This window comes from Anomaloglossus baeobatrachus, chromosome 6 (assembly GCF_048569485.1).
Source record: "Anomaloglossus baeobatrachus isolate aAnoBae1 chromosome 6, aAnoBae1.hap1, whole genome shotgun sequence".
Classification (NCBI taxonomy): domain Eukaryota; kingdom Metazoa; phylum Chordata; class Amphibia; order Anura; family Aromobatidae; genus Anomaloglossus; species Anomaloglossus baeobatrachus.
Window position 1 is genome coordinate 400,370,549 of NC_134358.1, and position 15,253 is coordinate 400,385,801.

Sequence of the window (15,253 nt, forward strand, 5' to 3'; positions counted from 1 at the left end):
CATCACTCTCTAGAATAAAACTTTCCTTGAGCCATCTTCTGAACTTCTGGTCATCCACTGTGCACCTAAGGATGTCGGCATGCGTACACTCAGCTTCTGAGGCACACTGATGTGGCTGAAATGAGTCGTGCGCATGCACGAGATTTCCATTAGTTGGTGATGACACTGTCTCACACAAATGGTTTTCACAGCTACAGGGGCATGATAACATGGAAAGAAGAAGAAAACCACGCCCCATCGACTAGTCGAAGACCTAATTTGCATCCGAAAAATGGAGATAATACAAGCTTTTTTTCACTCGTTGATTTTAGAGAATGATGTTGTACAGGGCTGGTTAGAAAGGGACTTTTGACATGTCACATGTAAAGTGACAGGTTCGCTTTAAGCTCAATCCTCAATTTTGCCCTAACCTGATATATTTTTTTTTGTGGGGTGGTTACTGTTGTGCATGTCATTAGCATATAATTCAATACAGATTTAAATTAAAAAAAAAATAAAAAGAAAATATGTAAACTTTTGTTGCAAAATCCTACTAACCTCACATTAATGAATAGCGTTAAGCAGTGTCCTTTCATTTCACTTGTCTCCATAATTCCTAAAATACTTTTTTCATCGTAAATCTTAGGGACTATAGGCCTCCTAGAGGTTTGGAATCTATTTCTTATTCATCTTGTTTAGTAATTTGAATGGGAAATGTGACCCACCCATCCTCATGAGGCACCTGATTACATGATTAAAAAATTCTAAAATGGCATTGCTGATCATTTATGCACTAAATCACATGTCAAGCCAATCACTTTCTTCTGTCACAATCTTTTTACACATCCAGCAAGAGAAGGGAGGCAATGGTTAACATCATAGTAAATACAAGAACTGTTATTGTGTGCACAATTTTGTAGATATTCCTTTTATGCCAATATAGGGAAGCTTTTATTCTTCTAATTCTGTACAACACAGCTACAAGTGTCTTACCCAAATGGATTGCTTGTCCATCCAACCTGAACTGGTTCCAGTGCGCCGTCATTCTGCATAAGACAGCACAGTGGTGTCACCCTAGGTACAGGGAAGTACCAAGCGGACAGAGAAAGGAAAGGGAAACTCTGTGTCTAGGGAAAGGGAAGATGGTGACCCCTGACCGAACCTACTGCTGGTCCCTGGGGTCCCTCACCACCCTAGATAGGTTCCGCTTATGCGCCGAGCCTGATACTTGACCCTAGGTTTCCCTAATGCTGAGCCCTAAAGAAGTGTAATATGGTGCGGGTGGTAGTTGTGGGCGAGGCAATCGTCTGCTGCACCCCGGCACGCTACATGAAAATGGAGGTCCTGGCTGAGTGTTTGGTGTTTCACTCCGGAGGCTATAGGCATTGGCAGGTCTCATGTTGCCGACGGTTTTGGCTGGCCAGGCCCAGATGATTCACAGTTCAGTGAGGGAGACCAGAAGTTAATAAAGAACTTTGTTTTACTGAACATTAACTTGGTAACAACAATGTACATAAGATGGCGGACACAAATCTTCTTGCACATTTCAATATCACAGAGGATCATTAAGCACACATTCGTCACTTAAGCTGTTCCAACCTCCATAAGTCTTTTTCTTCCCAGCACTACCCAGCCTAGTACTACATCACAGTCCTTGGAAGTCCTACATCTCCTCACGCAGTTCCACGTCTTTTCCCTCCTAGAGGGATATTGCCAATATGGCTGGACTGAGCTATAAGCTACTGAAGACGTCTCAGGAACAGTTGCTTAAGATATTCACTTTGTTCCTTGTCCTGCTCTTTCTTGCACCAGGCCCCGTCTCTCTCTCTGTCACTTGTTCCTTTGGTCAGTGCGCTGACCCAGCTCCACTGCATAACTCCATGTCATGGTAATCTCCTTCTCTTTCTCAGTTGTTCCCTCTTTTCCTTTGTCACACCATTCTATGTAATGGTCTCCCTCTCTTCAGGACACCCATGTCATGCGGCTCTGCTGCTCCTTAGACCTGAGGTCTGTTCCTGTCAGAGGCTGGGCCCTAACTGACATTTCCACAGAAACAGATTCTCTCTCACAGCACTAACTCCTCCCCTATTGGCTAATCTTAGAATCCCAACTGTCACTGGGCAAATTTAACTTTAATAATACCTTATTGAGCATCCTACATTATATACTACGTAACACTATATATATATATATATCTATATATATAATTGCCTTATTCTGTCTGTCTGTCTGTCTGTCTGTCTGTCTGTCTGTCTGTCTGTCTGTCTGTCTGTCTGTCATGCTCCGAAATTGTGTCCTTACGGTGACACAAAGCTGATTGGCCGCTGGGCTCGCCATGGCCCCGCCCCCCCACACGGATTGGCCTCTCGCCCCGGCTCTCTGCAGGCCCCGCCCCCCTCACGCAATGCACGCTCGCTGTGGCCCAACTGACACGGGGCTCCGATTCCCAGGTGAGTACACACACACACATCAGATCACACTCACTCTCACACACACCTCACACATCACATCCACACACACCTCACACATCACAACATGCTGGGATATCGCTTGCTTCTACACCGGCTCCGTCAGGATCCCGGCAGCGCCACACATAACCTTGCGATGCTGGGATCTTAACGGAGGCCGTGAAAGCTGGTAACCATTATACACATCGGGTAACTAAGGTCCCTTAGTTACCCGATGTGTATCATAGTTACCAGTGTACACCGGCTCACACACACCTCACACACACCTCACACACACATCACATCGCATCCACACATCAAGGTCCTGCAGCTGCGGAACATACATAACATAACAGCACACACACACACACACAAATCAGATCACACTCACACACACCTCACACATCACATCGCATCCAAATACTCACAACATCCTGGGATATCGCTTGCTTCTCGGCGGCGATATTGTGTTGTGAGCTTCCAGGACCTGACGGAGGATCACATGGCCAGAAGCATGTGATATCCCCGGATGTTGTGAGTATCAGCGCGTATGTGCAATATCGTCAGTGTCTGTGTGTGTGAGTGTATGCGATCGGGTGTGTGTGAGTGGATGCGATCGGTTGTGTGTGTGAGTGGATGCGATCGGTTGTGTGTGTGAGTGCATGCGATCGGTTGTGTGTGTGAGTGGATGCGATCGGTTGTGTGGGTGAGTGGATGCGATCGGTTGTGTCGGTGAGTGGATGCGATCGGGTGTGGGTGAGTGTCGGCAGAGGAGCACGGCGTGCTGGAGGAGGCTGGGAGCAGAGAGGCTGATCTTGGGGAAGGCTGGGAGGGGGAGGCTGATGCTGAGGGAGGCTGGAAGGAGAGAGGCTGAGCAAACGTGCTCCATCCGCCATACTGCGCACTCCCCATCGTGCTGCATCCCCCATGCTGCACACTCCCAAACGTGCTCCATCCGCCATGCTGCGCACTCCCCATCGTGCTCTATCCGCCATGCTGCACACTCCCAAACGTGCTCCATCCGCCATGCTGCGCACTCCCAAACGTGCTCCATCCGCCATACTGCGCACTCCCCATCGTGCTCTATCCGCCATGCTGCACACTCCCAAACGTGCTCCATCCCCCATGCTGCGCACTCCCAAACGTGCTCCATCCGCCATGCTGCACACTCCCAAAAGTGCTCTATCCGCCATGCTGCACACTCCCAAAAGTGCTCCATCCACCATGCTGCGCACTCCCAAACGTGCTCCATCCGCCATGCTGCGCACCCCCCATCGTGCTCCATCCGCCATGCTGTGCACTCCCAAACGTGCTCCATCCGCCATGCTGCGCACTCCCAAACGTGCTCCATCCGCCATGCTGCGCACTCCCAAACGTGGTCCATCCGCCATGCTGCGCACTCCCAAACGTGGTCCATCCGCCATGCTGCGCACTCCCAAACGTGGTCCATCCGCCATGCTGCGCACTCCCAAACGTGGTCCATCCGCCATGCTGCGCACTCCCAAACGTGCTCCATCCGCCATACTGCGCACTCCCAAACGTGCTCCATCCGCCATACTGCGCACTCCCCATCGTGCACCATCCGGCATGCTGCGCACTCCCAAGCGGATGGAGCATGATGGGGGGTGCGCAGCATGGCGGATGGAGCACGTTTGGGAGTGCGCAGCATGGCGGATGGAGCACGTTTGGGAGTGCGCAGCATGACGGATGGAGCACTTTTGGGAGTGCGCAGCATGACTGATGGAGCACGTTTGGGAGTGCGCAGCATGCCGGATGGTGCACGATGGGGAGTGCGCAGTATGGCGGATGGAGCACGTTTGGGAGTGCGCAGCATGGCGGATGGAGCACGTTTGGGAGTGCGCAGCATGGCGGATGGAGCACGTTTGGGAGTGCGCAGCATTGCGGATGGACCACGTTTGGGAGTGCGCAGCATGGCGGATGGAGCACGTTTGGGAGTGCGCAGCATGGCGGATGGAGCACGTTTGGGAGTGCGCAGCATGGCGGATGGAGAACGTTTGGGAGTGCGCAGCATGGCGGATGGAGCACGTTTGGGAGTGCGCAGCATGGCGGATGGAGCACGTTTGGGAGTGCGCAGCATGGCGGATGGACCACGTTTGGGAGTGCGCAGCATGGCGGATGGAGCACGTTTGGGAGTGCGCAGCATGGGGGATGCAGCACGATGGGGGGTGCGCAGCATGGGGGATGGAGCACGATGGGAGGTGCACACCTCCCCCCAACACACACACACACGCGCACTGCACAACACACACACACTAGGAATCACAAACAACGCCCTACACAGACACCCACACACACAGACAACGCTGCACACACAAATATAAGCACATGCTGCACAACACACACATTGCTCAAAACATACCTCCCCCCAAAACACACCACACACACACAAACCGCACAACACACACACACACAACGCTACAGACACACAGCGCTCCACAAACAACGCAACACACGCAACACACATACAACACCGCTCTCACCCCCCGCGACACTCAGAACATGTACAGCGCCCTACACAAACACTTGGTAACTACACACAACAACATCTATATATATATATATATATATATATATATATATATATATATATATATATATATATATATATATATATATATATATATATATATATATATATATATATATATATATATATATATATATATATATATATATATAAAACAAAAATCATACATGAACTACACAATACGTAAATTCTAGAATACCCGATGCGTAGAATCGGGCCACCTTCTAGTATATATATATATATATAATAACCCATTTGCATATTTGGTGTCAGGGGTAGGAACTTGACCACCATTTTACATTCCTCCCCTCTTGAGCATGGCCATCCCCGACCATGTCTGGACGTGTAAGACACCAAACAGGCATACAGAAACGCTTAAAATGACACTCTCTATTCTCGGTACTGAAGAGGGGTCCTCCCCGCTTTCGGATCGGTACGAATCTAGTCCCACTGGATTGGGACCCTAAAACAAGTGTCCAAGTTCTTTTAAAGAAGTAAGCCGTAGGCCATAGTCATGTTCACCCTTCTAGCACAAGCTGAGGGCACAGTAATTAAACATTTATCAATAGCCCAAAAGTGCAAGGGCTCACATATTGCAGTACTTCCTTGAAACTTGAAAATGGGGCAAAGTCTCAAGCTATAGACTCTGCAGGCACATCGTCATCTGTTTCCTCTCCTCCCCTGCCCCTCAACAACAGTCCTCCTGTCGTCAACCTGAGGAGAGTGATAGGCTTCCACCCTACTGTCCCCAAACATTGGCAAAGCCCATGGGGGCAGAGTCCAGAATGAACCGGGCAGAGCCCATATCAGGGGCTGGTTGAGTCCATGGGGGCAATAGGGACAGAGTCCAGGCTGGACCGGCAAAGTCCATGGTGAAGGGTGTAAAAAAACACTCACAGCACACAGTCCTTTAATCCAGCAGTGGAGTAAACAAGGGGGAAAAAAAAGCAAACCAAACTTTTAGGCATCTATGGCCAACAAGAGTCCTGGACTTATGTTCCTCCATCCTAGGGCACAATGGGTGCAACATGGACTTCAGCATACCAACTCCTTCTATCTCCTGCATGCTCACCAGCAATGACGCTATCCTGCTCTGCTGAAGGCGTTTTCCTGCCTTAGTCCTCCTATTCCAGGGTGGAGCTTCTTCCGGCTCAGTTGCTTTTTTCTTTAGAGCCGCATTACATTCTCTATCCACTTGGTGTGATGGGCGGGGTCTCTTCTTCCGCCATTCTCTTCTTGGGCAGGCAATGTTCAACATGGGCCGACACCTTTAGTTACATTTCCTCCTCCTACAGGCATAGCCTTTGAAGGGTTGCACGGACCTTGGCGCACTTTCACTCTGTTTCCGCCCAGGATGGGCGAGGTCTTTTGGGCCTGCGCCATCGTCCACCATCTTAGTTCCTATGCCCGGCACCATGTTTAACCACAGAATGGTTGCAGGTTTCACAGTGGATTGAACCTTCCCAACTTTGAGCTGGTTTTCTTGAATCAAGGCCCAATCCTGCCGACTACGCCAAGTGTAACGTGGCACGTGGTGGTAGTCGTGGGCGAGGCAATCGTCTGCTGCACCCCGGTACGCTACATGAAAATGGAGGTAATGGCTGGGTGTTTGGTGTTTCACTCCAGAGGCTATATGCATTGGCAGGCCGCATGTTGCCAGTTGTTTTGGCTGGCCAGGACCAGATGGTGCACAGTTCATTGAGGGAGACCAGAAGTTTATAAGAAACCGTTTTACTGAACATTAACTTGGTAACAACAACGTACATAAGATGGCAGACGCAAATCTTTTTGAACATATCAATATCACAGAGGATCATTAAGCACACATTCTTCACTTTAGCTGTTCCAGCCTCCATAAGTCCTTTTTTTTTTCCAGCCTCCCCAGCCAAGTACTACATCACAGTCTTTGGAAGTCATCCTTCTCCTCAAGCAGTTCCACATCTTTTCCCTCCTAGAGGGATATTGCCAATATGGCTGGACTGAGCTATAAGCTACTGAAGACGTCTTAGGAACAGTTGCTTAAGATATTCACTTTGTTCCTTGTCCTGCTCTTTCTTGCACCAGGCCCCGTCTCTCTGTCACTTGTTCCTTTGGTCAGTGCACTGACCCAGCTCCACTACATAACTCCATGTCATGGTAATCTCCTCTTTCTCAGTTGTTCCCTCTTTTCCTTTGTCACACTATTCTATGTAATGGTCTCCCTCTCTTCAGGACACCCATGTCATGCGCCTCTGCTGCTCCTCAGACCTGAGGTCTGTTCCTGTCACAGGCTGGGCCCTAACTGACGTTTTCACAGCAACCGTTTCTCTCCCTCAGCAGTAGCTCTTTCCCTATTGGCTAATCCTAGAATCTCAACTGTCACCTGTCACCGGGCAGATTTTACCTTTCACCTACATACCTATAACTCTTATAATACCTTATTAAGCATCCTACATTTTATACTACATAACATTACACCTTATCACATATGCATATATATATTTAAGAACATATTTGGTGTCTTCAGGGGTAGGGACTCGACCACCATCTTACATGGGGAACAGATGGGATGAGCTCTTTGTCAACCCCACTAAACAACTATAGAAGACACAAGGGGGGCACACGAGGGGGGAGAAGCATGAACTACTTATCATTAGATGACTTAGAAGTTCAGCAAAGCTTTCAGCAACAATACCACAGAGGAGTACAAGCCACCTACTTGCAACCTTGGATTGAAGGAACTGAAAATATCACCAGCACAGTCCAAAGGGAGGAACGGGTTTTTAAACGCCAAGGGAATACTGATGATCAGCAGCTGGGTGGAAGTCGAGCTCCTGCTGGGTCCAAAAGGGAGAGAGATGAATCCAGCAGTAAAGCTACCTATACCAATGAATACTGATAGCAGGACCAAGGAAAATTCAGAAAGCATTCTGCACAGCAAGATGCTGTGTCCTTCTATGGCCAGAAGCCACATGACTTTCTGTCTCACGTGACACACCAGTAACAGGTGTCATCACTACGACACATATTCCAGTCTGTACTGAGCTATTGGCCTCATTTGTTTTCCCAGTTCGGATGTTTTCATGGTGGCATCCATCTGTCCATTGTATTTAGTTGAAATCACACTCAGTTTTCTAGTGACTCCAACACATCCTTGATGCTATGCCGTCTATAAAAGCTTTTGTGCATTTACACAATAGCCTGAATCCCCCCCCTCCCTAATTTAGGGGTGTGATGGAGGGCACTGTCGGAGTTTATAAGTACTTTCCAATTATTGAATATAATCTGGTTTGTGTAATATCAGTATATGTAGGTGTCAATTTGACTAATCCACCTTGACTTGTAGGTGTGTGAAAGTCATCCTCATAACAACATATTGAAGATTTTCCCTGAGGTCTAAGTTAAGCATTTTATCGGCAGGATTGAAATGCACATCATTGTTCTTCCAATGCCTGGTGTGAGCAGCACATAGCAATGGCATTTTGCTATAGTATTTTTCCCTTCTGTAACTAGCATTGAACTCCCGCAGTTACCTTTCAATCTAAGTGAAGCTTTTTGAGCTGCAGAAAAGCTAGAGGGTGCATTTATAGCTGGAGAGCATCAATAAAAATAGGCTGTGTTCTGCTTTCTGAGGATGACTGAGGAACGTCACATACAAAGGTCTTTTCATGATCTAATAATAGCGAGCCTATGAGCTGCATCGGAGCGTGTGTATTTTCATTTAAAGTAGGGGATACACTGTGTATTCTGCATAAGTAATAAGGCTGTAGTCAGGGTCATTTACCGTTACCGGAATTGCATGTGCGCTAGCCCAATGTGTTTCATTTATTTTAGTTATCTTTTGTATTTCTCTGCTTATCTCTCCTTCCATATTGTGGCAGTTATTGCTGGAAGTGAATTGTATCTGCAGTGTAAATTGTACGCGCTTAAGTCATGTAGCTGGAAGTGTTTTGCCAATTACACACACAGGCCTATACTTCATATCTGGTGTATGAGGTTATTGCATCAAAGGCCTCCACTTAATAAAAGGTCTGAGCCGTGTTCAGCCGCCAGTTGACTGACGGTGGAGTTACAGTTAATTTAAGCTGGATGTCCTAGCAGCTATCCTTTACACAGAAGTGTGGCACTCTGGTGGGAATCATCTTTACAGGTATCTGCAGAGCTTTAGATGTGAGCCGTAGTGCTGTGATTAAATACCATGAGCATTATTATAGTACCCTAGAAGTTCCACACGTACTATGATCCTTATGATGGTTGCTTTCATTACAGATTGTCTTAGAAAACAGCAGTCGGGAAGACAAGCATGAATGTCCCTTTGGTCGGAGTAGCATTGAACTTACAAAGATGCTTTGTGAAATCCTCAAAGTCGGGGAGCTACGTGAGTACCCTTTCTTTTGTCCTTGTCATAAGTGACTCTTATTTTTCATGCAGTCTTTAAAAATCCTATCCCTGTATGTAGTAGGCATAATAATATTAGCAAAAGCCTACAATTAGAAATGTAGTATAGTTCTCCTGATATAGCCTCTTCATGTGCAGGGCATTGAAGCTTGGGTATCTATGGTTATAACTAACTGTCACTATAGGAGTGGATGTACCCATGAATACCTATGCTGTAATGTCCTGCACATGAGGTAAGAGATATTGCTATATCAGGAGAACTATACTGCATATCTAATTGGAGGTATTTGCTAATATTAGTAGTACTACACCTACTACATATTGGTATAGGGTGGCATTGGACACCGAGAAGGCTTTTGATCGAATCAATTGGAAATATTTGGAATTGGCTTTATAGAAATTTAGATTTGACAAAAAAATTGTTAAAACCATTTTGTCCCTCTATTCTAATCCCACTGCAAAAATATACACCAATAATCACTTATCAAACCCTTACTCAATTACAAATAGTACCAGACAAGGATGCCCCCTTTCTCCCCTCCTTTTCGTCCTGGCTACAGAACCCCTTGCAAAATTAATCCCAACATTTTAGGTATAAAGACAGGTAACCGCCATCATAAAATTGGACTTTTTGCGGATGACATTATTCTTTCCCTCTCGGACCCCCTAAACTCTATCATAGAAACCCCAAAAATTCTAAATGAATATTCAAAGGCCTCCTTTTATAAATTAAACAACAATAAATTTAAAATTCTTCCCATTTTTCTTAAAATGAGTACTATTAGTCTCATTAAAAAAGTTTCCTCTTTTACTTGGTAAGAAAACTCGTTTGCCTATTTAGGGATCAAAATTGCTGATAACCTGGATGCTTTTGTGGAAATAAATATGGAGGACCTTGTCAATATTACTCAGAGAAAGATTACAGAAATGCCCAAGAACAATATAATCTGGTTGGGAAAACTTATGGCATTCAAGATGATTGTATTACCTACGATTTTTTACAATCCCATTAAATTATCTATACAAATTACAAAGTCTCTTGAATGAGCTCATCTGGGACAAGAAAAAGCCAAGAATTGCCAAGAATACACTGACAAAACACAAAAGAGGTGAGTTCAGCTTACCCAACATAATGTTACTATAAGACTAATATCATCAAACACAGCATACATTGGATATTAAACATTCATATCCTCCCATGGCTCGATTTGGAATTATCCCTCAATAACTACTCCTCCCTGCGATCCCTTATCCTACTTCATATCATAAACCCTAAGCTACTTCTCCCAAACTCCCCTACAATTGCATCCACTATATCAATCTGGAAAAACTTTACCAAGCAAAAACCCAAATTTGAACAAATCAGTAATTACCCCCTAAAATTCCTTGCCTTAATGACAAATGAGACTATTCCTTAAACATGGAATACTTTAGGCCTAAAACTAATAAAAGACACACACAACGGCAGAGATTTCATCTCATGCTTAGTCATTAAAATAAAATATGATATACCTGACTCTGATTTTAAGTTCCTAGTTTCTCTGAGGACCTCCCTCCGGAAAATCCTAAACACTAACTACCCCCTCCCGGACTTTATTAGTACCCTATTCTGCTACTTAGAGAAGCAAAGCATCTGGAGTACTAATCCTATATATAGATTCTTAAATGATGACTATATATTTTGTAAGCAAACCTACAAGGAAAGATCGGAGAAGAATTTAAAGATGTGTTTCTCTAATGAGAAGTTGCAAAACTGCCTAAAAGCTACGTACTCCTCCACCATCTCCACTATCTTGCATGAAACCTTTTACAAAACGTTATCAAGATGGTATCTTACTCCAGTACGTTTAAACAAATTTGATAAATCAAACACTCCTGATTGTTGGAGAGGATGTGGACATAAGGGTAGCCTATTGCATATCCTCTGGGATTGTCCTAAAATTGGAAACGTGGTCAGAGATCAACAACCTCTTGAATCGAATATCTACTTCAAAGAATTAGTTTACCAACAAATGGTCCTTCTGTCTCTAGATTTGGAGGACACTGACCCTGCCTTAGTTCCCATAGTTATACATATCTTTCTGATTATTAAGCAACTTTTAACCGTAACTGAGGAAGTAATGTTATCCCCACCACGTCTGAAATAATTCAGCTCATGAATAAACACCAAGAATATCAGAGAAAGTATGCAATATACAATAATCTTTTTGGTTCATACTACAAAAGATGGAGTTTATGGCCTACAAACATCAGTAATGCCTCAACGTAAATGGGATGAACCCCTTCCCTCCCCGCTTTTTTTTTTTCTTTCTTCTTTTTCTCTTTTTACTTTTTCATTCTATGCTTGTTATTGTAAGCAATAGAAAATGTTATTGGTGTCAACTTCTGCAAGTCATCAATATTCACTAGTCTCATACAATCTTTGTAAATAGTTTAATCCTGTCTGTTCTCCCATCCCCCCCCCCCCGTGGTTTTCCATATATATATATATCCAAAATTCCCCCAATAAAAGACTTTTTCCTCATTTTTTTTCCCTCCCTCACAATATCCTTCCCCTTAAATTTCAATGGTTAAACATCTTTATGATTACTTATCTACTTTTGGATATATTTACATAAGAGTGTTTAAAATTCTATGATTGTTATGTAATAAAAATATTGAAACACACACATATTGGTATAGGGTGTTGGAGATTGGAATACCCCATTTAGGCTATGGTAAATTTGAAATTGAGACTCCATTTACTGTATAAGGCTATGTGCGCACAGTGCGTTTTTCGCGGCGTTTTTGCGCATTTTTCGGGTGCGTTTTTGGCCTCAAAACTGCAGGACTTTGCTTCCCCAGCAAAGTCTATGAGTTTTCATTTTTGCTGTCCGCACACATCTGTTTTTTTTCAGCTGCGTTTTTGTGGTGCCACAAAAACGCAGAATGTCAATTATTCCCGCGTTTTTCACTGCGCTTTTCATCCATTGAGTTCAATGGGATGTTGAAAGACGCAATGAGAAACGCAAATAGGTGCGTTTTGGTGCGTTTCTAAGACCAAAAACGCAGCTATAAACGCAGGAGGTGGGTAGTAAAGTGACGTGTACAGGAAGAGGATTCCTTCTGTCAGTATATACAGAAGCGTGAATCCTCCCGGTACCATCACCGCCGCTTCCACCTCCCGTCCTGTGCATGTATGCTGCCGTGCGGCGCCATGTACAGGCAGGAGGTGGAAGCAGCTGCGAAAACAAAAGTTAACAGTAGAAAAAAAAAAAAAGTTATACTCACCTGTCTGCAGCCTCCCGGTGCCATGCCCGCTCCCATCTCCTCTCACGGTATCACTGCTCCGGCTGTGTGCAGATGGCCGGGAAAACTCCGATGGATGCAGGACCTGGCGATGGATCACCTGATGCAGTCACCTGACGCATCAGGTGATCGGAAGTATCGCGGTGACGCGGGCGCCCGGCCGGTATCAGCGGATGCGTCAGGAGACTTCATCCCTGATTACCGGCAGCTGCTGCAGCGATCGGACAGGATCAGACTCCCGCCCCATCGCTGCAGGAGCTGCCGGTAATTAGCACATAAGTGAGTATTATTTATTTATTTTTATTTTTTTGCACCGATGCATCAGCTGATTGTATAACCGGCTTTTATACAATCAGCTGATGTGTCATGTGATTCAGGCTCTTGATCCTGACACATCATCTGATCGCTTTGCCTTCCAGCAAACCGATCAGATGATATTGGATCCGGATTGGACGGCGCGGGACCCTGACCCAGGATTACTGCGGAGGAGGGGGGTTCTTTATTTCAATAAAGATGGAGTCACTAATTGTGTTGTGTTTTATTTCTAATAAATTATTTTTCTGTGTGTTGTGTTTTTTTTTTTATCTTTACTAGAAATTCATGGTGGCCATGTCTAATATTGGCGTGACACCATGAATTTCGGGCTTAGGGCCAGCTATACAGCTAGCCCTAACCCCATTATTACCCGGCGAGCCACCCGGCATCAGGGCAGCTGGAAGAGTTGGATACAGCGCTAGAAGATGGCGCTTCTATGAAAGCGCCATTTTCTGGGGTGGCTGCGGGACTGCAATTCACAGCGGGGGTGCCCAGAAAGCATGGGCACCCTGCACTGTGGATTCCAATCCCCAGCTGCCTAGTTGTACCCGGCTGGACTCAAAAATTGGGCGAAGCTCACGTCATTTTTTTTTTAAATTATTTCATGAAATTCATGAAATAATTTAAAAAAAAAGGGCTTCCCTATATTTTTGGTTCCCAGCCGGGTACAAATAGGCAGCTGGGGGTTGGGGGCAGCCCGTACCTGCCTGCTGTACCCGGCTAGCATACAAAAATATGGCGAAGCCCACGTCATTTTTTTTGTTTGGGGGGGGGCAAAGAAATCCTGCATACAGTCCTGGAAGGAGGATGCTGAGCCTTGTAGTTCAACAGCTGCTGTCTGCTCTCCTGCATACACTATTGGATGGAGTATGCTGAGCCTTGTAGTTCTGCAGCTGTCTGCTCTTCTGCATACACTAGTGGAGAATGAAGAACACATTGAAGAAGGAAATGACATCAGACCTTTTTTTTTTTTGTTCACTGATAAAAAACGCATAAGGACGCAGTGAGCAAAACCACAGCAAAACGCAGCAAAAAAATGCACCAAATCGCGGCAAAACGCGTGCGTTTTTGCCACGTTTTTCGACGCAGGTGCGTTTTTGTGCGTTTTTAGCGGCCAAAAACGCAGCGTCAAAAAAACGCAGTGTGCGCACATAGCCGTAGTCAGTGCAGTCTGTTGGGCACCGACACAGCACTTTTGGCCTCCAAAGATGGCAAGATACAGAAGCTGCATAAAGGAGAAGGACCTTATACTGCTGGGAATATAATAAACTGCAACCGTGGCATTGGTATAAAAAGATATTTGCAGTTTATTTCCAATGCGTTCCAAAACCAAACTGGTTTCTTGTCTTGAGAAAGAAACTGGTTTGATTTTGAAATGCGTTGGAAATAAACTGCAAATATTTTTTGTACCAACTCCATGGTTGGAGCCTTTTATGTTCCCAGCAATGCAGTAACTTTACGCTTAACAGCCTTCTTCTCTACACCAAATTTCTGTGAGGATTATTTTTCACCATACAGAGCAGCAGCTGCTGGATTTTCTACACCTGTTGTGCCGGTCCCAACTCCCCAAAGTGAGTGCAACCTTATCATATATGTAAAGTTAAGTAAAAGAGTAAAACAAAGTTAGGTTATAAAAAAAAATAGCCCATGCACTGAACATACAGGATGAGCCATCACACAGCTCCCTACATACAGGATGAGCCATCACACAGCTCCCTACATACAGGATGAGCAATCACACAGCTCCCTACATACAGGATGAGCCATCACACGGCTCCCTTCATACAGGATGAGCATCACACAGCTCCCTTCATACAGGATGAGCCATGACACAGCTCCCTTCATACAGGATGAGCATCACACGGCTCCCTTCATACAGGATGAGCATCACACGGCTCCCTTCATACAGGATGAGCCATCACACAGCTCCCTTCATACAGGATGAGCATCACACGGCTCCCTTCATACAGGATGAGCCATCACACAGCTCCCTTCATACAGGATGAGCCATGACACAGCTCCCTTCATACCGGATGAGCATCACACGGCTCCCTTCATACAGGATGAGCATCACACGGCTCCCTTCATACAGGATGAGCATCACACAGGTCCCTACATACAGGATGAGCCATCACACGGCTCCCTACATACAGGATGAGCCATCACACGGCTCCCTACATACAGGATGAGCCATCACACAGCTCCCTACATACAGGATGAGCAATCACACAGCTCCCTACATACAGGATGAGCAATCACACAGCTCCCTACATACAGGATGAGCAATCACACAGCTCCC

At 45.5% G+C, this 15,253-nt stretch overlaps 1 protein-coding gene across 2 annotated transcripts in view; it reads left to right on the plus strand.

Annotated features, from left to right (window-relative positions):
- The window catches only part of ELMO1 (engulfment and cell motility 1), a 512,012-nt gene that overhangs the window by 250,670 nt on the left and 246,089 nt on the right, over positions 1 to 15,253 (plus strand). For both annotated transcript variants that reach the window (XM_075315126.1, XM_075315127.1), the window contains one exon: positions 9,223 to 9,331. In XM_075315126.1, coding sequence (XP_075171241.1) covers positions 9,223 to 9,331 — 109 coding nt within the window. The remainder of the gene's footprint in view (positions 1 to 9,222; positions 9,332 to 15,253) is intronic.